The 25,758-nt window shown below is 46.4% G+C and overlaps 1 protein-coding gene across 5 annotated transcripts in view; it reads right to left on the bottom strand.

The window, feature by feature from the left end:
- Positions 1-25,758, bottom strand: part of fgfr2 (fibroblast growth factor receptor 2) — a 38,985-nt gene that overhangs the window by 9,535 nt on the left and 3,692 nt on the right. Inside the window, exons 3-12 of one of the 5 annotated variants that reach the window (XM_031873050.1) lie at positions 18,506-18,763; positions 18,102-18,176; positions 13,875-14,044; positions 12,098-12,221; positions 7,997-8,187; positions 7,556-7,694; positions 4,675-4,868; positions 3,874-4,013; positions 1,526-1,647; positions 605-715 (exon numbers count right to left, since the gene is read on the bottom strand). In XM_031873050.1, the coding sequence (XP_031728910.1) occupies positions 605-715; positions 1,526-1,647; positions 3,874-4,013; positions 4,675-4,868; positions 7,556-7,694; positions 7,997-8,187; positions 12,098-12,221; positions 13,875-14,044; positions 18,102-18,176; positions 18,506-18,763 (1,524 nt within the window). Of the gene's footprint in view, positions 1-604; positions 716-1,525; positions 1,648-3,873; positions 4,014-4,668; positions 4,869-6,647; positions 6,793-7,555; positions 7,695-7,996; positions 8,188-12,097; positions 12,222-13,874; positions 14,045-18,101; positions 18,177-18,505; positions 18,764-25,758 lie in introns of all 5 variants that reach the window. The other 4 variants (XM_031873044.1, XM_031873034.1, XM_031873025.1 and 1 more) reach the window with 4 other exon arrangements.

Genomic DNA, 25,758 nt, shown 5'->3' with positions numbered 1-25,758 from the left:
CACACACACACACACACACACACACACACACACACACACACACACACACACACACACACACACACACACACACACACACACACACACACACACACACACACACACACACACACACACACACACACACACACACACATATAACTGACCTACTTTTTACTTTTACTAAGTACATTACTCAAGTACTTTGAGTCAACGTTACGTTTACTTGAGTACAATATTTCCACCTCTGGAAAAGGGGCATAGTTGCAAGTGGACTGCATATTATTTCTTTTCATTTTTCACGCCATCGTGGCTCCACTGATCTTCATGAATAAGAAATAAAAAAAGTTCTTACATTGCTCAGCATCATCCACTCTTCTCATCCAATCAACCTTTCCATGCGGCACACTAAGACTTCTAGCCGCCGCTACCTTGTCCTTCACTACCTGTCTGATGTGGTCTGATCAAACATTTTATAAGTGTGTTTGAAGTGTGCGGCAACCTTAACTTGTAAAAAACTTAACAAGGCAGATGACTGAATACTATACTAACAAATGATACAATATTCTAAGTGTACCCCCTTCTTAAGGCACTCTAAGATGTGTTATGCTGGGTCCCTACTCACCATCTTGTGTACAGGCCCCCAAAAGATTAATAATGTTCTTATGTTTGCCGATCATCTTCATCATTTCCATCTCCGACACCAGGTCAGACAGGTCTTTCTCCGTGGCGTCATCTAAGAACAGAAGAAGTAGGATGGAAGGTTGTCAGGGAAAACCTCCGCAAAACAAACACAGCGTGGTCCTGTCTTCCCTTTTAACCCTGTGACCCAGTATCTGGCCAGTGAGACAACACCTTGTTTTGTAGGTGCTTCTGATTAAGTGCGGCTGACAGACAATGTGGGCTTAAGTTACTGCAGCGAGGGAAGCTCCTCACACAGACTACAGAGACATCCTTTCAGTGCCAGGAGGAGGGAGGAGGAGGAATTAAAGACGCTCAATCAGGATTCATTATCTGCTGCACAGGCTCCTTTTTCATGGGACTGACTGAGCCAGTGCAGGTATCCAGACGGTCAGAATGGCATTGCCTGCATTCCTCTGGACCATTACCTTACCTGGAGTAGTCATAAAGAGTACATTTCCATTGTCAAGGTTGGTCCAATGGTCCCCCCCCCCTCCCGCTGATTTCATTAATCATAGCAGTGCTGCTAGTGTGACTTGCCTCTTTGTGTGGGTGCTGACTGAGCTCCAGCCAGCTGCTGCTCTGGGGTCAGGTATGCGACCGCCCCTAACCCTCACCTACACAACCCGCCTCCCCCTAGCCGTCACTCAGCAACCACCAATAACGAATGATAATGACAGCCCCGGGCTCCGCCTCGCACCTTTGCTGAACCCTCGCTGGAGCATAAATCACCTATAAAATGTACTTGGGTTGCCCACAAGAAATAATGAAGCAGTGTGCGTCTTATCCCTGTGGTCTGATTTGAAGCAAGACGTTTACCATTACAAGCTCACTGTGATTGTGCGGCAGCAAGAGAGCCGCTTACCTTTCAGCATCTTGACAGCGACTGTTACGGCCTCCTTGGGTTTGTCCTTGTCGATGCCCAGGGCCTCTGCCATTACAACTTGGCCGAAGCAACCTTCACCTAGGGGCTTGCCCAGGGTCAACCTGTAGCCAGCAGAAAGTAAACATAAAGGGGGGTGGGGGGGGACAGACAGGAAGCTGTTTAGCTGCTGAAACACAAACTGAAATTCATCGACTTGACCCGACTGTGGCATCGATTCCCTCCCTGTGCAGAAATAAACAGGTTGGATAGAGCTAGAGAGGTAATGAAACCAGGCACCAGGCCAGTTTCTCAACCTCACCCTGTGTTTTGTTTTTTACTAGATCGCTCTCTCTGTTTCAATCAGATTGTGTCTGAGTGAGTGCTTTATTGGCGTGGTGACTGCAGCCCGTGCCAGGGCAGTAGGTAGGAACTTGAAGGCAGACATGGCAATGATAATCACCTGATAAAGCAAGGGAGAGGCAGTCATTTCTAAACTGTTTACCCTGCCTTGGCATGTTCCAATATACACTCTTTACAAGTCATTACACAGGGCTTAGCTTAGCGCTGACGCATTAGCCTGTGACGAATGGGATGCTGGCTTTGTGTTGCCATACTGGTGGGCCTGACTACAATACCAGATGGAAATATAAGCACTTTTTTCATTGGAAGCAAGCCATGTCAGAATCGCTGGTGTGTCCAACTATGTGACAGTGATTAATATGGTGAGGAAATAATGCTCGCTCACACACACTCTTCCACAACTATCCATGAGAGCCTCAGCAACTATCTGAACCCAGAACTAGCAGTGTACCTTGGTGCTTTTTCCGTTTGATTGACAGGTGTAGCCCCACCCCTAAGGCCCAGTGTCCTGGCTATGTAAACACTCACACCGCATGCCACAAAGCCTAGAGGCTGAGGCCGGCGCCCTGCCGTAGTAACACAATCCCCTATCTGTCCACACACTCGCCACACTCAATGGCATCCATTCTGTCCATCCAGCCACACATAATCAATGTTATTTTTTCCTCCATGAAAACCGCAAACGTTAGCATTCCCCTGCGTTCTGCAATCCCAACATGACGCTGGCGCTGGGACGACAGGCGAGGAATAAAGACCCAAACAGAAAGGCACACATCTATTCAGCCTGGATGAAACATCCCCTTTGGTGGGCTCATCAATTAAAATCAAAACTTTTCCCCAGAATGCCATTCTGCATGCACAAGAGAGTCTAGCTTTACGTTAGAATAATATTTTGCACTTATGAGTGATGGTAGAATTTAGAATCCAAGCAATTTTTTTACTGCTTTTTATAACCATTTCAACAAAAAACCTTAAACCTTAAACCAAACCATAAACCTTCGTGTTTATGGTTTGGGATTTTCCCTTTTCTTTCAAAACCAGACGCCTCAAGTGGGTATTAAACAACTCTAACCTTTGCTGTCCTGTTAAATCCACCCTCAAGCTTATCACCGGCCGCTGCAACTGTGACAAATCGAAACCTCAGTGGTGCTAATTCCTCTGGTATGAAGCCGAGCAAACACTCCTAGCCCAAACACGCTGATGAAAGCTGCGAGTGCGAACCAGTAATTAGCACCGTTCCTTTACTTACCATCAGAAGCCTGTGTGCGGCTATGTGCGAGTGAGAGTGTGACGCGGCAGCACTTGTAAAGATGAGGCATGGGGCACGGTGCCAAGTTCAGGTCATTTTATTACAGCACCAACAGATGAGTCAGCAGCCTTTATCTGAGACACCACAACCATTATTCAGCAGTTAGTCGTTATTGCCTGCTGTCTGTCGGTGTTAATGGTACTCTTCACCTAGAACAATGGTTATCTGATCATTCAGTAGCCCAGATACAATCAGACAGATGTGCTTCATGTACTGTAGTAATCGTGGTGTTATCAGCTACAGTAATGCGCCCTGTTAGCCAAAGATAGTTGAGTTGGCATTGAGGACAATGGCTAAGGGTGTAGAGCTGAACGTTGTCATGCATACTGTCAAAGAGGTACTGTATGCAGCCATGAATGCTGAGTGTGTAATTATGAATACCCCTTTTAGATAAAAGTGGTGTTGCACAGCAGATCTGCATTTGAAAGTATTTTTAATGCTTTATGCAGGAGCTGAATCTGATTTACATAATTACGTATTCAGCATTTTTGTAAAATGGTAAAACTTGCAATTAGGGCTAGGTCATAATGACTATTTTCAGTGCAACACATCAATCTTCATGAGCACAAAAACCAGCAGAATCACAAAAGTCTGCCAAACTGTTTCACTTTTTCCTGATGTAAATAACACGGGACGAGGCAGCAAGCTATCGTGTGCATGAGAAACGAGCGGCCCTCACCTGTCTCGGGAAAACTCCCAGCGCGGATCCTCGGGCAGGTCATACTCAGGGATTGGATCGTCGTGCGCCGAGCTCCGCCGCGTCGTGATGCGTACCAGCGGAGTACTGGAGTTCATGGAAGAGCTTGAGTCTGCCGACACCTAAAGGAGTAGAAAGATTGGCTGATCACCGGAGTCTGGGTTCATAGGTCAGATAAAGCTCCAAGGCATCACTAGAGGAGTCAGAGTTGATCTGCATGTTTGCAAGATTGACTATGGTACTTTTATTAAAACTACAAGGTATGTTGTTTAATAAGAATACATCTTAAATTTCCACGGTTAATGCTTTAACATTACAGTAGAATCTATCTCTAGGCCAGAGATTACATTTCAGTGATCATTAAGAAGAGAGCAACAACAGTCATTTTGATGAATGTGTGTGGATCATTCATCCTCGCCGTTGTCCTCGGGGCTCGTCTCTCGTCTCTCCACCCTAAACTTACCTTGACACAGGAATCAGTCTCTCCGCAGAATGTAATCCAATACTTTTTGTACCTTTTGGAACATACCTTTTGGTTTCCCTTGAGGGGGAAAGCATGGCTCACACAGAGAAAAAAAAAACTCTGTCTGCAGTGTCGGGCAGCAGTGGTAACTTGCTCAGAAATGCATGCCCTCTAAGTGAGGTGGATTGTTTAAAATCCTGCAGCAGTATATATTAATTGTATACAAAAGTTTGTAGTCTGACATTGTATTTCTGCAATGTGTGTTTTTCTCCTCTAGGGGTGTTAAATGCCTTTAGAACTCTTTATCTACTTTCTGTTACCTGGCGGCGCAGAGGGATCTGCTTGCTCAGTTTGTGGACCGGTGGTTGGCCCCCAAAGTCGGGTTTCTTTGCGGTGTTCCTCATGCGGCAAATCACCACAATGCCCACCATGCAGGCGATGAGGAAGACGCCTGCGCAGTATATCGCGATCTCCACATAGTCCGGGGAAAGGGGCCCTGGGGACTTCTCGAGTGCTGAGGGTAAAATAAAGGGTGAGCAGTGAGACGGAGGTCAGGGAAAGAAAGTTAAAGGAAGACTCTCACTGATCTCTCTCACACACACACACACACACGTATGGGTGACAGGCACATTCTCCATTTGAATAGACACACATGGGTATCAGACGGGCAAACACAGAGACAAATGCTTTGGAGATGATTCACGCGTGAATGTAAGCACCATCGGCAGGCAAACTAAACAGAAACGATTTTGTTACATCCTTCTCTCGCTCTTCTTCCCACGGCAGCACTCCTACTTTTCTTTTTGTTTTTAACCTAACAGACCTGTATAGGGCTTAACAGATTCTACATCATGACTCAGCCAGTACAACCAGGCCTGCATATGTCTGCATTCTGTGCTAATGTTGGAGACACGCAAACACACGAACGACGGAACTATCCACGCTTTCACTTCAGATCGCAAACAAGGGAGAGCGGTGTCCTACGTGTATGTGGCCTGAACTTCCTGTCAAGGAAATGGCCTGAGTTTGTGTGTGTGCGTTTGTGTCATAGACATGTACTGCTCAATAATGCAAAACCCTCCCTACCACGAACAAGGCTCTTGTGCAGCTCAGCGAACCAAGCAGTCTGCAGGAGGTGACGCTACAACTATAGCAACCTTTCTCATGTCTGTCTTGTATCTGCCCGACCAGAAACCCACAGTGCACAGATAGAAGCCACAGCCTCGAAGGCGCCATCAGTGCAGATAGAGCACATCAAGGGCAATAAAAATTACATATTGCTCCCAGAGGAAATGGCTCGCCTGTGATCATTACGCTGTATTGTTTACAGACTAAACAAAACTATCGTCTGCTTACGACATTAAGGGAGGGTTGATACCGGTTGTCTGTTGCGGGCTGCAGACAGTAAACTACTCTCATCGATCTCATTTGATGCCCGCCCGACTTTCGACTAGAACTTGAGCAGAGACATTTTGTTTCTGTTTAGTCTGGAGTGAACTTGTGCGGATGCTGACACTGAGTTTTATGTATTTGATTCTTTAGTATGCATAATTACAGGCCAGACATACAGCAATGGACACAAATAGGATAAAACGAGTTGATAAATGAGAGCACACGAATGGACAAACATTGGCATGCATGAGTCCTTCACGGTGTAGAAGCGGAGAGAGGTTTGGCCCTGATAATTGTGAAAGGCAAGCCAACTTGAAGCGAGTGTTGAGCTTTACCTTTCGATCTTTATTCCAAACAGGCATAAGGATCTTAAAAGAAGCCAATTATCAGAGCCAGGGAAGGGGTGGAGAACATTTTAAATCATAATAAAAAATAAAAATGTTTTGTTTGACATGCATACTTGGAACAAAAATGTGGCACCAAAAGACTTTTCCCAAGGTGCAGGAGAGAGATGTAATAGAAGAAAAAAAAAAAAAAGAAGGCGGGCAACAAACCCTCCCCTCATTTTGGAGTCCAGAGACACTCGAGCTGCTCTGGGAGCTCCACTTCCGTCTCAGAGTTATAATAAGTCGTCTGCAAACTACCGCGTTATCTGCTCTGAGCTGTCAACAGCTCGCCAATCCAGATAAAATTATGGAATATATGCTCCCTGCTCTTACGTTACACTATCTTGGATGTTGACTGTGCTGGTTCACAGCAGTAATCTAATATTTGAGCCGTGTGCCTCAAGACTCCGGGGGGAGGACTTGCCTTCCACAGAGGTCATTGAAATGACATAATCCAACAGTTTTAGACAAGCCTGAGAGAAAGAAAAGAGAGGACAGTAGACGAGTGTATATACCTGGAAGCACCGTCAACCAAGCAGTGTGAAAGGAGATCCCAATAGAATTACCCGCCAAGCACGTAAACTCCCCAGAATCTTCAAATGTTACATTGGGCAAGTTGAGAACTTCTATCTCCTTATCTGTGGTGTTAACACCTGCGGTCTGGTGAGGAGGAGAAGAGGAGGAAGTGGAAAGGGGGGAGGTGTAGAAGAAAAAAAATAGGGATGAAGATGAGAGCAAAGAGGGGAGGGGGGGGGGGGGGAAGGCAGAAAAAAGGAAGATAAGTCACAGAGAAAGAGGGGGGGGGGGCAGAGAGAGAAAAAAAAATGAGACCCAAAACACCAAGAGAGAAATAAGCTGGATGGCGTCCTTCGTTGAGGTCCAATCTAGAGCAAAGGATGTTGGGAGTTTCCAAGGGTGAGAAGGAGGAGGGTTCATAAATACAGATAGAGCCCAGTATGCCACCAAAACATGAGAACCAATGAACTAATACACCAAAAAAAAAAAAAAAGGTTCCCGTCACCAACAGAACCTGCTAACAGAAGCCAGTCGAATCCACTCATTTGACTGGACACATGCACAAACAAACACAGAGAGCATGGAGAGCACTGCACTGCAACACCATCTTGACACAGCTTGCAAGAGAGAGAGAAAGAGAGAGAATGTAAGAGAAGGCAAAGTGAGATGCCAGCTGTGTCTAGGTATGCAGGTCCGACCAGTGCTTCCATGGCTGTGCTAGTCTCAGCAGTGGAGGGAGCAGCTGAAACACAAGGGTCAAACATTAGGGGAGAGAAGGTCTGTGAGCCCCAGGACCACCAAGAGACCACCAGCAGGACCAGCACAGCACAGCAGGTCAGGGATGAACCCCAGGAAACCACACCGGGGAGAGAGGGAGGGTAGTTTGGGGTCAGGTTTCGAGGGTTACCTGGGATGACAGTCAGCCAGCCCGACTGGCTGGCCTCGCCTATATAATTGGAGACTTTACAGATATACTCCCCAGCATCTTTCTCCGTCACGTTGGTGAGGGTGAGCATCTCCACGTCGGAGCTGTTAATGCCTGAACGCTGCAATCCACACGAACACACACACACACTTAGAACTTGTGAAGTCAGACAAATACGTAGAATGAATCAGACAGACGTGCAAACATCGTAACTATTTCAATATGCAGGAGAGAGGAGAGAGCAGGAATCACCACCAAGAGCCAGCATGGAAGAGACCTATCAGATCAGTAAGGGAGGAAATGTAATGTTCAGTTCTTTTATATTACACCTCCAACCGCTAACAGAGAACCAAGAAAAAAAAGAAAGAAGGAAGTACTCTAATCAAGACAATAAAATCTAAAAGAGGAAGTGTAGAAAGGTACCTTTAACACTCGGACGTAAGGGTTTCCGTCGGGGCCTAAGCGACTGCCGTTCTGGCTGACGTGTTTCAGCCACTGGATGTGAGGTTGGGCGTCGCTGTAGACCTTGCAGACGAAGCGGGCGTCCTCCCCAACATGAACAGTGACGTTGGCCGGGAGACCAGCCTGGAGAATGGGCCGGTGAGGGGACCGTTCTGTTGAGAGGGAGGGAAATATTACCTATAGGAGGCCGGTTACATTACGTAAACAGATATGCTGACCAACAGGGAGGTGTTTTAAAAAACTGTGCCGGCCTTGGAATGAGAAACACCTTCATAGCACCCCATCTCCAGCTATCTGCATTCTTTTACAAGCAAACATTTGGCCTGCAAATCCAAACAGAGCGAGACCTGTTGAACAATGCCCCCTTTCAAAACCCTACCCGGCCCTCGCAACCTAACTGAGGAGCCTAACCCCCCCACACACACCCACACACACACACACACACACACACACACAGACAGACAGCAACCACCCGCTACCACCACACGCACGCACATACACAAAAAATGACATCACTAAGCCTGGGGCGCTGCATTGCCTTTCCAAAACAAAGCCTCGAGGTAGGTGCAGTGAATTTTTGTGTGTATGAGGTCGGGGGTGGGTCAGGGGGGGGATGGTAAGAGGGTGAGGCCGGGTTTAAGAAGGAGGGCTAAAAAGGGAGAGTGAATTAGCGGGATCAGTGAGGGGCAGAAAAGGGATCAACAGATGGAGAGTGCAGAGACTGGGAGCCAGAGACTTCTTCCATATGTCTGCCTGTCCTCCTGCTCCATCTTCCTGAAATCTGTCAGATCAGATGATTCTCCCTCCCTCCCCATCTCCCTCCTCCTTCCAGCACACTCCAAGGGTTCGCCTTGTTTATTGTCGCCAAATCTTGGTCAAGCCAACCAAACAGAATACTTTCAGGCATGGTATAGATTTACTAAAACAAGAGTAATGCAGAAAGATATATGTGGAGATGAGACTTTCATTCTAACCATCATTATAGCTGATCCAAATGTTAGCTGGAGCATTTAGAGCTGCATGGCCGACACCTCAGACCAGATGGGTGTGTAGTGCGATAAAACAGGCCGCATCGTGAATATGGAGAAACCGCAAAACAATAAAAGTTTGTGGAGGAATTCTCGGTTAAATTGGAAAAGGGAATATTGTGTGTGCGCGTGCGTGTCGATGTGTGTGGTCAGAGAAGCTCCTTTATGGCCCATCGACCTCACACAAAAAAACTACACTTAAGGAAGGAACGACATGAAGGACGACGGCAACATAAATAGTAAAAGAAGGATTTGACTAGTACAGGTTTTAGGTACTTGTATTTTACTTGCTACTTTATACTTTAACTTTACCAGATTTCAGAGGATATATATGTACTTTGCAGTTTCTAATGGTTTGTGGCCCCTTTAAACATCTCAGATGGTTTCAATAATGTCAGCGCTCAAAGAGGTCAAGTCATCCAATTTTTCACCAAAAAAGCAAATATTTTTATTGGAGAAAACTGAAAACAGATTCACATGTCAGAACTTTGTTTTTTCTTCTGTCGCCCATTAATCATCTCACGACCCCTCAGATATGTTTTGTGAATCTTTGGAATGGCCGACCACTAGGTTGGGAACCATTAAACTAAAGTAGTTAACCGAATATTACGTTATTAAAACTATCTCAACCTCAAGCAGCTAGAGAATGCCTACCCATTGATGTAATCGGTATTAACCATAAAATGATGTCATACAGAGCAATACATCAGTCACAGGATATTTTACTGCCGAATGAGTACTTTTACTTTGATACCTTAAGTAAGTTTGTTGATTTTGAATGAGGGAATTGTAATGAACTTGAAATGGAATGAAAGAGAAGACCCTGCTGTGGAGCTTTTTCATGTTTTGCTGTGACCCATATGTAGTGACCCGTTTCAAAACTGAATCCATTTATCAATTAAATCATTAGTGGAGAAATTTGATGGCAACGGCGGTGGGATAGAGGCCGAAAGAAGCGTAAGGAGACGAACCAGGGGCATTCCATGGTGTCCCCATGCGAGACCGCTGAACTCTGGGTAACCTGGCGGCTTGGCACACAGGGCCCTAAGGGTCAGGGAGGGGTAGAGGCACAGGAAGAGAGCGCGGCATGGCACAGGATGGCATGGGGCTACCAACAAAGTGCCGCATGGCCACTGGGTGCCACAGTTCTGATTGAAAGAGCCAACGTGTTTTGACTCCTCGTTTGTGTCTACTCGTCATGTGTGTCTGCTCGCAGACGTCCCACTGCGGCCCTTTCTACAGAGGCCAGTTTGAACCGGTTCCTCGTGGTTTTAATAGCTGATCCTGCAGGTCATTTGGGCAAAAAAAAAAAAAAGAGAGAGTGATAAGAACAGCCTTTTCTGTCTCTGTTTCCCCTCCTTTTCTCTGTCTCCCCCCTCCCCTCCCTCTGTCCACCCCACTATAATGGAGGAAAAGGTTGCAGGGACCAGTGGCTGCGGAGCCAGACGTGGAGGGGGTTTACTGCTCTGCAATAAAACAGAACAAAAAACTGAAATATGCGGTCTGAAGGAGAGCTTTAGCAGCAGAGCAGGGGGCCGCAGTTGGGGAGCATGTGTGTGCGTGTGCGGACCTTCACATGTTTCTGTACATGTGCGGACCTTCACGTGTTTGTGTGCATGTGCCTATAGGCCCTTTAAAACTTGACATACAACATAAACATTCTCAACGGATCCCTTTGTATTTCCTGTTGCAATGTCTGGTAATGCAGGAGCTGACAGGGAGTAAACTTGGTTCTAAGCTGTTACCCTTGAAACCTCGAAAGGTAATCGATCTCCATCTAATATAATGAAAATAACACTACTTATTACCATGGAGACACTTATCAAAACAGAAGTGTGTCATTACAGTAGGTCTGCTCAAAACAGTGGTGACAGGAGGAGAATAATTCTACATACATGTGGGCCCTAAATGCTCTTCTGTGACTCAAACTGCTGCAGCTCCATGTCTGTCAGAGTTATCTGTGCATTACTGAGCAGCCTTTAGAAGAATAACTGTGTCAGATAAACTTTGATTGTTTGTATTGGGATTTGAGTGAGGCCAAAGGAGAGAGGGCCCGCAACAAATTGACGGCAAAGTTGCTGTGCACTCTTACACATTGATCCATCTTCATCCCACTCCCCTTGTACCCGCTCCCTATCGATTCTGCAAACTGAGCGGAAAAACACCCTTTGATTTCTGCGCTCCAAAGGTCATAGCGAGGGGTTGACTGAGGGGTCTGAACTCGCTGTGATACAGTAGTGCGGAGTCAGCACTCTGTGTCCTCACAGAGCAACGATCATCCGCAACCGGTTTAAGTCCCCATCATACCTTAGCTGAACTGAAGGGGTCAGTTCATCCAAATCACACAAGAAGCATCTATCTTTCAGTTTGTTTTATTAGCCAAGACTGTGGTGTTCCAATTATGCAAAATTGCATATGAAAAACTGGACAACAATGTGTTTTTTTCTTCAGAGACAGTTTCCCTGTTACTCAAGATAATCAACAAACTTCACAAGTCAGCAGTTTTTCGAAGAAAATATTTCTTTACTAAAAAGGAGTTACAGTTCATTTTTGTGTGTGTATGATTTGGGTGAACTGAACCTTTAAATCAACTGTCAGAAATAATGATTTACCCTGCCTGGAGTTAAGGTGGGTGACGGACAAAACAGCCACCACGTTGGTGCTTCAAACAGAGAAGACTACCTCATACATATAATATAATTGGACCATTAACACATAATACCATAATGAATGTCGGATTTGCCCAAATTAATTAAAGAATATATAATATAATAACCCAAATTATATAAATGAACGGAAACTACATGAAAACTGTTGACACATGCATCTTTAGATCCCACACACTTGGCAGCACTCCTTGACCTGCACCTGCATCCAGAGTGCACCTGGGCCATCAAACAGCGCACACACTATCCTCACTGTGAGAACTCTTTCCGCATGCTTCCCCTTCCTCACCCCCCCCCACCACCACCGCCTTCATTGGCCTCACAGGTGTGCTCTGAGCCCGAGGGTGTGTTTTGCACACGGTACTGACCCACTACATCCAGGGTGTAGGTGTGGTTGATAGCTCCGAACTCGTTCTCCACCAGACAGGTGTAGTTGCCCTTGTCTGACGGCACCACGCTCTCCATGATCAGGGTCCAGTGCTGGCTACGCACCTGGGAGTGAGAGGCAGGAGGTTTCTTGTTACACAGACACAGTCATTGATACGCACACTAATAAACACGCACATACAGAGAAATTACCAGACATAAAGTGCTGCCGCTAAATGAGAGAGATGAAATTAGAAAAACGACAAGAGGGGATTTGGTTGGAAGAGTAAAAGGCGAGAGCTGGAAAACTATTTTGAGGTGGATGATTCCACCAGGTAAACTCCACCCTGAGCAGTTTCAAGCACAAACTGTATTTGCAAAAAATAGTTTCACCCTGTATGGAATCCACAGGTGTGAGCTAACAATAGTCTGAATGCTGAAGAGAGACTGTGGCTGCTGCTTGTACCAGTCTACATTTTGCACAATGGAGAGATTATGCCACAGGGCTGGAGCTCAGGTACAGCTTGAGAGAGCAACGAGCTGCCCGCAGTGTATCTGACAGCCTGACTGTATCATTTCCGTCACGTCGCGGCAGTTTTTTTGTCACGCTGTAATGGGTGTGCCGAGAGGGACGCGGCATTAGCAGCTTCATCAACATAATCTGCTCCTAAACTGTCCTGGCAGGGAGCGAGTGTTTCCTCATAAGCCGTCAGTCATTAACCAGGAACCTCAGACCTGTTCAGCATCACTGGATCTCTCAGTGAGTCACTTTCATAACTGTCTGATTTAACTGTTATTCCTCTCTATCGGTACGGCTCTAGCATATGCAGTAAATGCTATTTATTTAGAGAGATAAAGGGAGGAATTTAGAAATAAAATAACTGAACTGCAATCCAAATAGACATCGGGGAGGAATTCTTCACCATAAGACTAGTTGTAGCTTATTTCAGGCTCTTTTTTTATTATATGAAGAGGAAATAAAACACAACCACACTAGCTTTACTTTCCCATGACATACATTCAGCACATAACGAGACAAGAGCGAGAGAACATTTTACGAGGAACCACAGTAAAGAAAGTTGTATGTTTACTACTGACATCACACATATAAAAGAAGCAGAGAATGCATTGAAGTTCATGTCTAGTTTTAATTTGAAGTCAGTTTGGTTTTCTTTATGTAGAATGTTTTAAACAGAGCAGCACACCAAGCTCCTCCAGTTTAAACTTCTACCAGCTCAGCAATAGTGTTTGTAAATCACATTTCACAACAAAAGCATCACATGCTGGAATCACATTCTAGTTTCCGGCCAAAGCCAGTGGGACCTGTTCTCCCTGATTGAGTTACCTCAGCATTCTCAACTCAGTTCAACCCTGACGCTACCTACCGTCTCTATACGTTACTGTCTGGGGGCATTTAACCCTTAAGTCCCCGGCTTAAGTTTCTAATTGTTGGGGGTAAAAGAACCATTTCGAGTTACAGTGAGAGGCTCTGCAAAGTACCCTGGCGAGAGGAGGCGCACGGATGAGCAATTCCAATTTCACACCAGAAACCCTGCCCTGGTTTCCTCTGTCTACTCTCCTCCCGTCTCTCCAGTGAAGGGTGGAAAAGGGGTGAAAGGACGGCCAGAGAGTGATTGGAAGAAGGAAGGCTCGACGTCCCTTGTAAATACATTCGCAAAACAGCTAGAGGTACTGTAGCACAGAAAGCAATAAAAAGCCAGAGGAGGCAGTGAGTTGACGTTGGTGATAAAAAGTATGATGTATTACTGTTTATCCTACCTTATACCCTCCCATGCGGTCCTCTTGGCGGAAAGGCCTGCTGTTTTTAAGCCAGCGAAGCTTAGGCCGGGGGTTGCCTCCTGCAGCACAGCGGAACTTGACTGTGTTGGCAGCCGGCACCGCGTGCAGCTTCTTCTCCATCTTTGCTGACGAGGTCCAATACGGAGCGCCTATACAACCAGAGAACAGTTGGTGTCCAGTCAGGGAGAGATATCCTCATCATGTCCTCAGCATTAACAGTTTGGCTTCAGGGCCTCGGACTGGCTAACGCAGATATACATGGAAGCGTGACTGCAGAGGAGCCAAACCTGAACTATTCCTAACACCCCCCCCCCCAGCACTCCTTGGCAACACTGACTGATCCGCTGTCTACATAACACAACCCAGAGCTCCACACACACAGTTACATAAAACATCGGCTCTGAGGGGAGAATGTGCCTGGGCGTTGCCAAGAGGGTAACTAGACCATCACATTCGATTTCATCTCATTCCACTTACCAGCTCTTTTTTCTCTCTCCCCCCACTTCCTCCAATTACCATAGCTCCCCTGTTAATCTGCCTGTCACTTGGCTAGATATGGACGGCAGGGCCAGGGGATGCTTATCACCCTCGGAAAATCATTATGTGCCATCAAGGGAGAAAGTGAATGTCCCGTTTAACGAAGTATTTCACAGCTCTCAACGCACACTTTGGTCAAGATTTCATCAATGGCAAACTGTTGCCATTTCTCCTACTGTAATCTGTCACCCTCCTTGTGTTTTGTCCAATCTCTGGTTCTGTCTTTCCTCCCAATTTCTGTCTCTCAGTCAGCTGGATTTCCCCCCCCCCCACCCGCCCTTTCCTCTCTGCACCTGGGAGTGTGATTGCCTCAGCAGATGGGGCTCAGAGGGGAAGAAAAACTCAAAGTCAAACAACAACCAAAACGGTCTTCCAATCACTTCCTCCCCGTACAACAGGAGTACAAGCAACATCGGGAATACCCACAGATAAGACCACTGCTGACTTTATTATGACATCCCAGGGGAATATTCCCTCCACTCTCTTTCCCGCCTGTCCAATCTGCATACTATCAGACACCTCCCGTCGTTTTCTCTGGCACGCACAACCGGACAAGTCGCACATACTTGGATAGTAAAGTCAGTAAACAGTGCTCTTCCTTCCTGAGTGGATGCATAGGGTGAGTGCTCAAACTATAATTAGCCCCCCCCCCCCCCCCCTTTCTTCTTCTTCCTTCTCACTCTCACTATCTGTGCTTCTCTTCCTGCATCTTCACCCCTCAGTCCCCCTTCCATTTCTCTTCATTCACTCTCCCTGTCATCACTCCGTCCGTTCAGACGGAGACAGATTAGGTGGGGACTGGCCCATTGCGAGGCTGTCTCTCCGAAACGACCTCTGACCCCAAACTGGCAGCCGGGTCGGAGGATGAGGTTGGGACATGAAAGGTGAGCGGTGCCATTTCCCATGCTCTCCGTCCGGAGGGGCAGCACTTCAAACAAGACGACCCCCAGACCCCTCTCCAGATGAAGCCAAACTCTCGTTGGCCCAACTGCTGTGGACTCCAGGAACCCCCGCCTCCCCCAAAGCCCCATGCATCCGGATCCCCACTCACGGCTGTTTATCCAAACAGGGGTGAGCTGAGGTTATCGAACTTCTCGATGAGTCAAGATTTTGCTTCTCTCTAAGTTCCTCCGGAGAGCAAAACCCATCAGTGACCCAAAGTAGTATTTCAATGTTGATGTGTTCTCTCGTAAAGCTGTGATATGCTCCTGTTTAGCGTGTATCTATGCCAGCTGAACAAGGCAATTCAGGGCCACTGTTTGGGAAATGTTTTTTGAGAATACAGTTTCAAGAGTATTGGTCTATTGGAGTATTGGTCCTGTGAAAACCCCACTCACGGGGTATCTCCAAAATTGCAGCATTTCAGGAGCAAAGAGAAACGGCCTCATTTAAAGCTTCATGGCAATGCATTTTTAACTCATCCAAATAGTTTTTAAAGAGGTTAAGAAGTAGGAGAATTTTCTACCCGGAAAAATAATAAAATCAATAAAATCAAGTATTGCTAAATCCTGATTGGTTTATAGAAATATGTGAATTTTTTGTCCAATTGACTTTTGCCATTACCCTTTGTAAGAAGCTGATTTGAGTAAATACGGTTTCAGGACCTTTAAAATGTTTTTGTCAAAACTGTTTTCATGCAACCGTACAACTTTATGTGACTTTTTTCTCGAAATTATGACTTCATCTTCATATTATGATATTTTCTCTTAAACATACAACCTTTTTCCGGTAGTAAAACTAAATAGTATGACTTTACTTTAGAAATCTCAAATTTGTTTTCCAACTTAAAGTTGAAGCAGCACACTGGAGGCCTCATATACTGTTTATTTATTCCTTTGAACAGATGGACTTTTTCACTTCAGTGATAACAGGACATCAGTGAGGATTTCATATTCATTCATTAACAGTAAAACAACAACTCTTCTCTCTGGTCTGTGCACGAGTGCTTTGGCTTAACTTTAATCATGAGATAGATCTGTTCTTCAATGAAAGTCCTGCCGTGCAGCTTTAACTAAAGGGGAGGCCCAATGGCAAATGAGTGATGACGTGAACAACGATCAAAGTCATCAAACGGACAGAGGCTCTGAAACAACAACAGCACTGAACGCAGAAAGCAAGGCTCCACGTGGCTTTTCAACGTCTTCGTGACATCAGTGCTACCCTGCTCCACCCCCACCCTTCCCCCTACACACAGCTTCCCTCACAGATCCCTGTAGAGGCTCTTCAGTGTCTCCTCCAATAACACCACCCACTTCTGACTATGGACAAACACTTTTTGTGGTTCAATCTTCTATAAAAAGTCAGATCAAAATGGTCTGTTTTGCAGTGGCCTGATGCCCAGCCCATTCTGATTGCTCCGAAAAAGAAAAAAAACACCACGAATATATAACTGCACCCCGCACTCTCCGCTCTCATTCCCTCCCACGCCTACGTGCACCCTCCTCCCCCGTTCAAGTCCACGGTGCCTCGGCCAAGGCGCCACGCCGTGCTCAGAGAAGTTCTGGTACTGATCCAACAACACCCCCCACCCCCCCCTGCCTCTTTTTCCCGCTCCTCTTCTTCCCCTCTTTCTTTAAATAATAATCTTGGTTTTGAATTTTCAGAAACACGCATGGCGAGAAAATGCAACCGTACTGCCAGAACAGCTTTCCTTTTGTTTTCAAACTGCTTATTACCACCAAAATGGCTGGATCTTTTTTCCTCTCCCCCATTTTTCCTCTCACTGAGTCCCCCTCTCTCCCCCATATTTAATGGCTTTCAGGCAATTACAGTCGGCCCAAAAGTGGAGGAGGAGGTCACACGTTGAGACGCAATGCGTGTGGAGAATTTTAACAAGATGTGGAAGCCCTTGTCTTTACTTCAGTGAGTGTATGTGTATGTGAATGCATGCATGTGTGCACGTGACTGCATAACCGCATTACTAACCCCGATACTCACAAACGCATAGAAAAACTTGGGTAAAAACTTTCTCTTTCTCTCTCACACACACACACACACACACACACACACACACACACACAGGCCCATCAGGTGGGTAACTGGCTCCAGATGGGTTGTCTTGTATAATGGATGAGCCCAGCTGACTGGCTCCATGAGGCCTGACTACCTGAGGGACGCTAGCTAAAGGAATGTCAGAAATCTCTGTATTCCCTGGAGACACACACACACACTCACTCAATACAACTCCAAAATCTCACACTTTAGGCTTCGAATGCTACGGTATATATAAGCTCAGATGTGGGACGTGAGTTTCGCCATCGCTAATCCCTGTCTCCTCCTGATCACAAACATTTCTTTCATAATCGCAAAGTCTGACCTGTGCTAATAGACACTGACAAAGCTAAGACGATTATTTCACTTTGGGATTTAGTCTTTGGAAGTGTTTGGCTATCACAATCAGCATTCCAGACTTACGTTTTGACGCGCTGTTAGGGACTGCTCATTATTGTTTAAGACCAGAACACGGCATCAAACAAAGGAGGTGTGGAAGATTTAAGCTTTAGTTAAGGGGAAAAATGCTGAGTGTGTGTTGAGTTCTTTTACCTTTTTTGCCATGTCCAAAATGTGCATTTTTAGTGAGTCATCTCTACTGGTTTCATTGAAACCTTTTGAGGAGGGGTAGCGCATCATTAACTGATTCATCCCTCTTTTCGTTCTTCCCATACTCACTTATCTGCTCTCCGTCCGCCCCAGTGTCCTCTGATCGCTCAGTATCGTCCTCGTCATCCCCCGACGAGATGGCATCTGCACAGAGTACCCACGGTTACTGCCATCTGTTTTCTGCATCCCGCACGTACAGTATCGCATGCAGAAATGTTCATGCAGTCACTTTCTTGCGAATTTGTAAAGCAAATGCTAGATTCGGGCCCTTTTTTTGATACATCTCTTGTATGAGTTGGACACACACACACACACACACACACACACTGGAACCCAGAGTCGTTGAGGCAGAACAAAATCCAGGGTATTCATGTCTGATCATATCTGCTCCATGGCCACTTCCTGGACTCAACCAAGCTCTGCAGTCCAACCCTAACTGTCCAAACTCCTTGTCCCATCCTGACCTGGCTCACCTGTGACATTCACTATGAAGCAGACCGTGTCTTTGCCCACGCTGGTGCAGGTGTACAGGCCTGAATCCTTGGCCGTGGCATCACGGATCTGCAGCACCTCCTGCTCTATCACCGTGCGATTGTTGGTGCCCAGAGAGCTGCCGTCTTTGGTCCAGGTGATGGTCCCCGACGGCGGCAGAGGGCAGCTCAGCTTCAGCAACTCCCCCGGGTGCACTGAGCACACCGTGGGCTTAGAAATTTGGTATTTGTTCGAGGCTTCTGCAAAGCGAATGGGGAGGGAAGGGGGGGGGGAGAAGGCAAAGAACAGATTGGAGAAGGAGAAGGGTGCACAAGAAGGTAGGAAACAGAGGTGGGAGAGGAAGAAACAAGCCATAGTGTAAGAAACAAAAACACCACATAACCCCCAATGGATGCACTTAAATCAACTTATGCAGGAGGAGCAATACAGAAAAGAGGACCAACATGTCATAACCACAAATCCCCAGTCAGTCATTTGAAATGGAGCCCTTAGAAAATACCACCATTCTGTTATCAAGTTAGCAGTGTGATTGCTGTTTATAGATTCAAAGCATGCATTTACGGCCACAGCAACATGTGTAGAGAAAAAAAATACAATCAATGCTTTGAGAGCAGGTGAGAATTGGACATCACCACCAGCCTTCCCTTTTAGCATAGATGCCAAGCAGCCAGTGGGTAAGTAGTAGCAGTACAGACAGATGTCTGCAGCCTAAACAAAAAGGTAATTCCAGCATGTATGCCCATCAGAAAGGAAAGCAGCCAGAAAGAGCTGGGACGGAAGCTGTTGTCAGGCAGGGGAAGATAGAAGGAGGGGGTATGGGGGGGGGGGCTGCTTTCTCTTTTTTTTTTTGCGTTCCTTTGGTTTTGACTCCGCACTTAAGCTTTGAAAATCTTGACCTGGCTGTAGCCTGACTCTTCTGTCTGACTCCTGTTTTCCATCTCCCTCTTCTTCGTTCTCTTTCACAACACGGCCAAGGAGGATCTACAACCGCTGCACAGGATCTGCCGGCCAAGGCAGAGAGCAAGAAACTCCTGTCGACTCCAAAGTGCATGAAACCTTCACTTCTGGGACAAAATCCAAGTCCGCCTGTGTGTGCATGTGTGTAAACCGTGGCCCCTCACTCGTACAACTAGACGGAGAGAATGAGGTGAATGTCCAATATATCAAAAGGACCTTCGGAGCGTCCGAAGCTGAGACTGCACTTTCACATCAGGACAGATTTTATACGTTAACTCTAAGCTGTGACTGAATGTTGAGCAGAAGGGGTGAAAACATGCCTAAAATGCAAGATGGCGTCTGCCATATATACCGAAGCCAATTCCAGTCACCTTGAGGCTCTCGCAGACTTGAACACACGCACACACACACACATTCATGCACAAATGTGTCCAGCGAAAGAATGTCCCCTTGCGGGATTAATAAAGTAACTATTTATCTATCTATCATTCACCCCGCTCAGACGTAGATGTCTTTGCAACCATCTTCAGTGAGAAAAAAACTGGAGGAAAAGTTCTTTTTTTATTGCAGTACAAAAATGTCCCAAACTGTTTGTGTTTTTCTTCAGAGGGAACTGAAAGGGGCAACCAAGGGAGGGATTAAAAAGTTTTGTGTGTGGGGGGGGGGGGCAAAGGCCTACGATGAAGGTATATGTAGTGTTTGACTAAAGGCTGATAGGTGTAATTAAAGAGGCGTGCCACTGCCTCTCCCAGCCTTTCCTGTACCTCAATACACCTTTTCAACAACATTCCAGCCCCTTTATGTGCCCAACGTGTGTGTTAAATGTAAAGTACACACACACATACACACACACTCCAGACTCGACAGGAAGGGAAAGTCATTCCGCCACAAGCCAGCGATCGAGGCATGTGTGCAAGCCTCTAAACGTTCCCTCTGGGCAAGTAGACACACACAGGTACAGTTCCTGTATTGTCTTCTTTTTCACCTCTTTCATCTCCTCCTGTGTGTGGTCTGATAAGAGGTGGAGCTCCAGCGCTGATTGATGGGAGCTGTCTCCGCTACCTTTTTTTACGACGCTGTTTTCCACACCGGGGGCCACTGCCTTCGCTGTGACATTACTACCAGCCTCAGCTTTTTACTTTGCTGTTTAATTTAGGATTTTTAGAGATTTAGAGATGTCGTATCTACCAGGAAAACAAAGCATTGTGGGTATCTGCCGGGAAGCTAGCAGGTATGGACAATTTCAATTGGGGCTGACGTAGCAACGCAACACTTGGAACGCACACACACAGGCTGCACTGTCTGTCAGCACATTGAAGAGAAAGGGAGGGCACCGAGGTGTTTCATAGAAAGATGATACTTGTACAGACACATGGATGTGTGTGTGCGTGTGTGTAACACTACTAAGGAGAGGTCTGAGAGAGAAAGAGACATGGAAGGAGGGAAAATAAGTAAAGAGGGTAGGAAAGGAATCTCTCCAAATGGTGCTTCTGGTTAAAGAAAGCATGCACGTGTTAGTTCTGCCTTCATCATTTTCTTATCTCTGCTGTGTCCATCTGTCCCCCTCCATCAACTCCTCCTCCTCCTGCTGCTGCTCCTTCACTTCACTCTTTCACCTTCCCTTCCGCTTTGCCCTCTCCTTCCCCTTTCCCACACGTCTCCACCACCCCCACCCCGGGCTCCCGCCCCGCTGACCCTGCTGACCTAACCCTGACCCTTCCCAAATCTGTTGACACCTCCAGCATGCCCAATTGTTCATGGGAACCTGTGTCACGTAAACACACACACACACACACACACACACACACACACACACACACAGTGACTGCAGCAAGAACCCAAAGAAACCATTTCACACACTGAGAAAAAAACGATTAGCACCTTAATGAATGCATGTATCAGACACGTGCATGCCAGGAGCTACAAGCCCAGATACACACACTCTCACTCTCACACACACACACACACACACACACACCTCTTGCTCCACTTGAAGAGAGTTTAGAAGTGTCCAGGGATGCATGCTGAGCTGAAGAGTTCAAACATTTCACTGCAGATTTTTCATCTCTGCAAAGTTTCATCCCCCTCTGCACCACAGGAGGGAGGGGTGTGCGTGTGTGTGCGTGTGTGTGCGTGTGTGTGCGTGCACGCGTCTCTCACACACACCCACGCACTTTTGCTCGATTTCTATCAAGCAGCTTTCTCCTCTCCCCTCCCTCCATCATCACTATCATTTCACCGCTCTTCTACTCAAGCACACGTCCATTTCAAAACCCATCTCTCTGTTTCTCTGACAGCTACATTACGAGGGTCGATCGGGTGCGATGGATTTAGGGTGTCCACTCCTCGCTATGTCTTCACCCTCATTTGCACCGTCTCGGCCGACAGTAATTAGTGTCTGCGGCAAAATGCAGCAGGCAATTCCCACCAATGTGTCCTTGATGTCTGCTCGCTTGTCTGGCAAGCCGGTTGGCAGGGATGCTGGCAAGTGGCGAGGAAAGGGTTTACGACCGTTTTTTCTTTTTTACGTACATCATCTTATGAATAAATTCTGTAGAGAGGCTGCGGATCTGTTCTGCCATCTCCTCCCTGGCGTGTTCTGCACAATGTGATCGGTGGAGTTAAAGTAATGACTGCCTTCTCGGAGGCACACTCTCAGCATGCATGCAGACCAACAGGCACAGACTTCCAAATCACATTATCTCTGCTGCCTCTTCCTCTCCTCTTTCCTCTGTATCCTCCTCACATAGTCAAATCCCAGGACTTTTCTCCCCTTTTTTGTCTCTCCCTCTTTTCCGATGTCAGTGTCTTTTCACATTCAAATCCCTCCTCGGCTTTTTTTATTGTGACAAAGGAGCAGCTCCGTGAACTGGCTCTTGCTGGCGTCCATGGCAACCGCCCCCTTCGCTTTCACCAACCCCTTCACCCCTGATCAAGGCATTCTCTGAACCCCACCCGACCCCTTTAACCCACTGGCTGCCCCATTATCTCCAAAGAAGCTCTAGTGACCCTCAGATTAGAGCTTGCCTCTACTTTGCTCTGCCTTCTAGAGATTAATCTATTTTCACCATCGATGAATCTGTCAATGATTTCCCAGAGCTCAGGCTGACATCTGTGACTGTCTTGTTTAGTTGAATCCAACAGTCCGAACCCCTGAGATATTCAGTTTACAATGATTAAAAAGAGAAGAGAGAACGAGAGAAGCAGCAAATCCTCACATCGGAGAAGCCGGGACCAGAGGACTACTTTTTACTTAAAACGTGACGGACATGATCGATCGATTATCAAAACAGTTGGACTAAATGACTCTCACTCAAAGTAATTATGTATACTCCCCCCCCATGAATCAACTAATTGTTTCAGCTCTAATATAAACATCTACACTATAAGAGGTGCTTTTCTTCAGAAAGGTGAGCATGCAGGAGGCTCAGTGCCGTGCATGAAAACAAATCAAAGGATGATTATTGTTTTGTTTTATTACCTCTGCCAAGGAGGTAATATTTTTGGTTTGTTTGTCTGTTCGTCAGCAGGATAACAGAAAAACTACTGGCCCGGTTTTCATAAAACTTGGTGAAAGGGAGCAACGTGGGTCAAGGAAGAACCCATTCGATTTTGAAGAGGATTGGCCTTGGTAGGGGTCTGCGCTCTCCTGACTTCCCTTCTAGTTATGATTGGTTTTAGTAATTGGTTTTCCTCCATCATCAGGCGGGCTCAGATTCCCCTCTGCCTCCTGCTGTACTCCGGACAGTCCACTGAGACCTGAGGCCCAAGCTGGCACAGGTAGCAGCGCTTACCAGCCTCTTATCAGACAGGTGTGAGATCAGGTTGGCGTGAGAAGGTATTTTCAGGCAGATTAGCCAAGGCAAACAACACGCTCTCACAACCACCAACACACTCAAACATTCAAGATTAGCAGCGGCCAACGGCCGGCTATTAAAGGTCATTGTGTGAACCCTGTGTTTTCAGCCCAACTGGTCACACCAGCGGCCGACACATTGTGTTTAATTAGAGTTCAGTTCCATTGCCATCGCCACAGTCACACACACACACACAGACAGACACACAACCGTGTGTCGTTAAACCTGCCAGCTGACTCTTTTATACTTTTACCACCCCTCTCCTACTGTGTAGACAGCACAGTGTTGCAGACAGGTAGTAAGCCTGCAACTCATTCACATTCCCAACCTTCACATACGCCGACCAACAGTCTGGTGAAAACTATGATCTTAATTAGCCGTCTATTATCATCATTGCTGTTAATGAAAGGCAATTGTTACTGTGCTTAACACAAGCTGACTACATATCGTATTAAATAAGGTACGGCATAGCAGTGGAAACTGGATTAAGAGTAGAAAGCCATGAAACGAATAAATACAGAAATGTGCCAAGAAAGCAATTTTGTTCCTGCTGCGCCCAGAAACTCTTCTAGAAATAAAACTTGTCGTTTGTTGACAAGCATCCCTCCTTTTCTTGCGTCCGTCTGAGCATGAAAGACTCGTCCTTGGAAACCTTATTTAACCACGCGACTCTTTTGAAGTGCTTCCCTCCATGCCAATCAGAGCACTTTCCGAGAACAGAGTTTGGCGGGGAGCGCGCGAAAGTACATCCAAGACCATGAGCTGACTTTTGTCAGCTGCACTCGCATTCAGCCTTCATTCTGACGTGCCGCATTTATTCCGCAGTTATATGCAAAATGTTGCCTGAACAGACCAAAGAGAGCAGAGAATACCGACGTTAGACGCACACCTGCTGTGTTTGCCACCATTGTTATTCAGCTCAGTCGGAGTCTTATAATCACAGAGAGTGCCTGGACAAGGTAAACACTATAGATACAGTAGTGGCTGAAGGGACAACAATAGGTCTGTTGTGGAGGCCTTAACCAGCGCGCTCGCTCTACTTCTATTGTTACAGCAGCCACAGGTAAACAAACTAGCAGGGCCACCAGGGGTGCAGGCGTGGGCTCTATAGAGACAACATTGATATGCAATCTGATGAATCTACAGCAAGGGGGGGGGGGGATCCTAAACATCTCTGTAGAAGGTGGGACCAGCCAATCTGTCTCCCTAACATATATGCCCTACAGCTGACACCAGTGCACCCCATCATGAGCAGTGAACGAAAGCGACAAACATGCATTCACTCACACACACACACACACACACACACACATACGCACACAGCTGCAGTTAAATCTATGTTAGCTATGTGCAGCGGGGAAACTGACTTGGGATCAGATAAGCAGGCCAGGTTCTCTGTGCCCCGTTGATCCCTCATCATGTGACCCCCAGGTCCAGCCACTTAATCTCCAGTCACATGACTTCACCGCAGCTCAGTAATCTCTCCATCTAAAGGAGAAGTCAAATATGCACAAATCCTCTTAGACCTTTCCTGGAGGATTGTATAACTCTCTGGAAAACTCTCTCTGTCCTCTCTCGGTGGCCATGTAGCGTAGCATCCAGTCCATGTGGGGCTCTGAACCCACCGGCTCGGAGCCAAACAGTCTGCGACAGAACAACTAAAGCATCAACAGGAGAGGAGAGCTCCGGCGGCCTCTCATCAAGGTAGGAAAGGATGATACCTGACCTCTAGGGCAAAGGGCGAGACGCGGTATAAGTGTATGTATGTGTGTGTAGAGACAGAGAGGTGGCTTAAAAAAGTGATGCTCTGTTGTTGGCCCAACTTACAATTAGCATGCTGATTAAAGCCCGGGAACAAAAGGCTTTGGAATGTGAGTTACCATCCATCACAACAACTTTAATTAGCTCTCTGACCAGACTGGAGACAGAAAATGGACAAGCCTTAAAGGAAAACATTTTTTTTTTTTTTTAAGACCACATAAAAGCTCTCATAAAGGTTTCTCAAACGTTTTTGTTCTGTCCAAACAAAATATGACTTTCAAATATAAAAAATTGACAACCTTTGCGGAAAATGGAGCGTATTGTGATTCAAAATAACAAAGCAAAGCCCTGAACTCTGTATCCTTATTTCTCCCTTTCCCTCCCTCTTTGAGCTTCTTTCCAGGGAAGCAGGGCATGAAAGAAATGCCAGCATAAACACTGTCGCGCCCTCGTTTACAGCTCTCCCTTGTCCTCCCACGCAGGTTTACAAACCTGCCTGTAACACTCAAGTACACCCTGAACTACCACGGACATCGACTAGAGAAGTAAAACAAAAGAAGAGTGATTCACACTCTTCTTTTGTGAATCACACGCCTCACGGTGAGCAGAGACTCGTCATGCTGAGGTTAGTTGTATCCCTTTGGTTTGTTTATTTGAAT

This window comes from Anarrhichthys ocellatus, unplaced genomic scaffold (genome assembly GCF_004355925.1).
Source record: "Anarrhichthys ocellatus isolate YVR2014 unplaced genomic scaffold, GSC_Weel_1.0 scaffold3, whole genome shotgun sequence".
NCBI classification, from domain to species: domain Eukaryota; kingdom Metazoa; phylum Chordata; class Actinopteri; order Perciformes; family Anarhichadidae; genus Anarrhichthys; species Anarrhichthys ocellatus.
The sequence above is the reverse complement of the archived record's forward strand: the minus strand, read 5'-3'. Positions and strand labels throughout refer to the sequence as shown.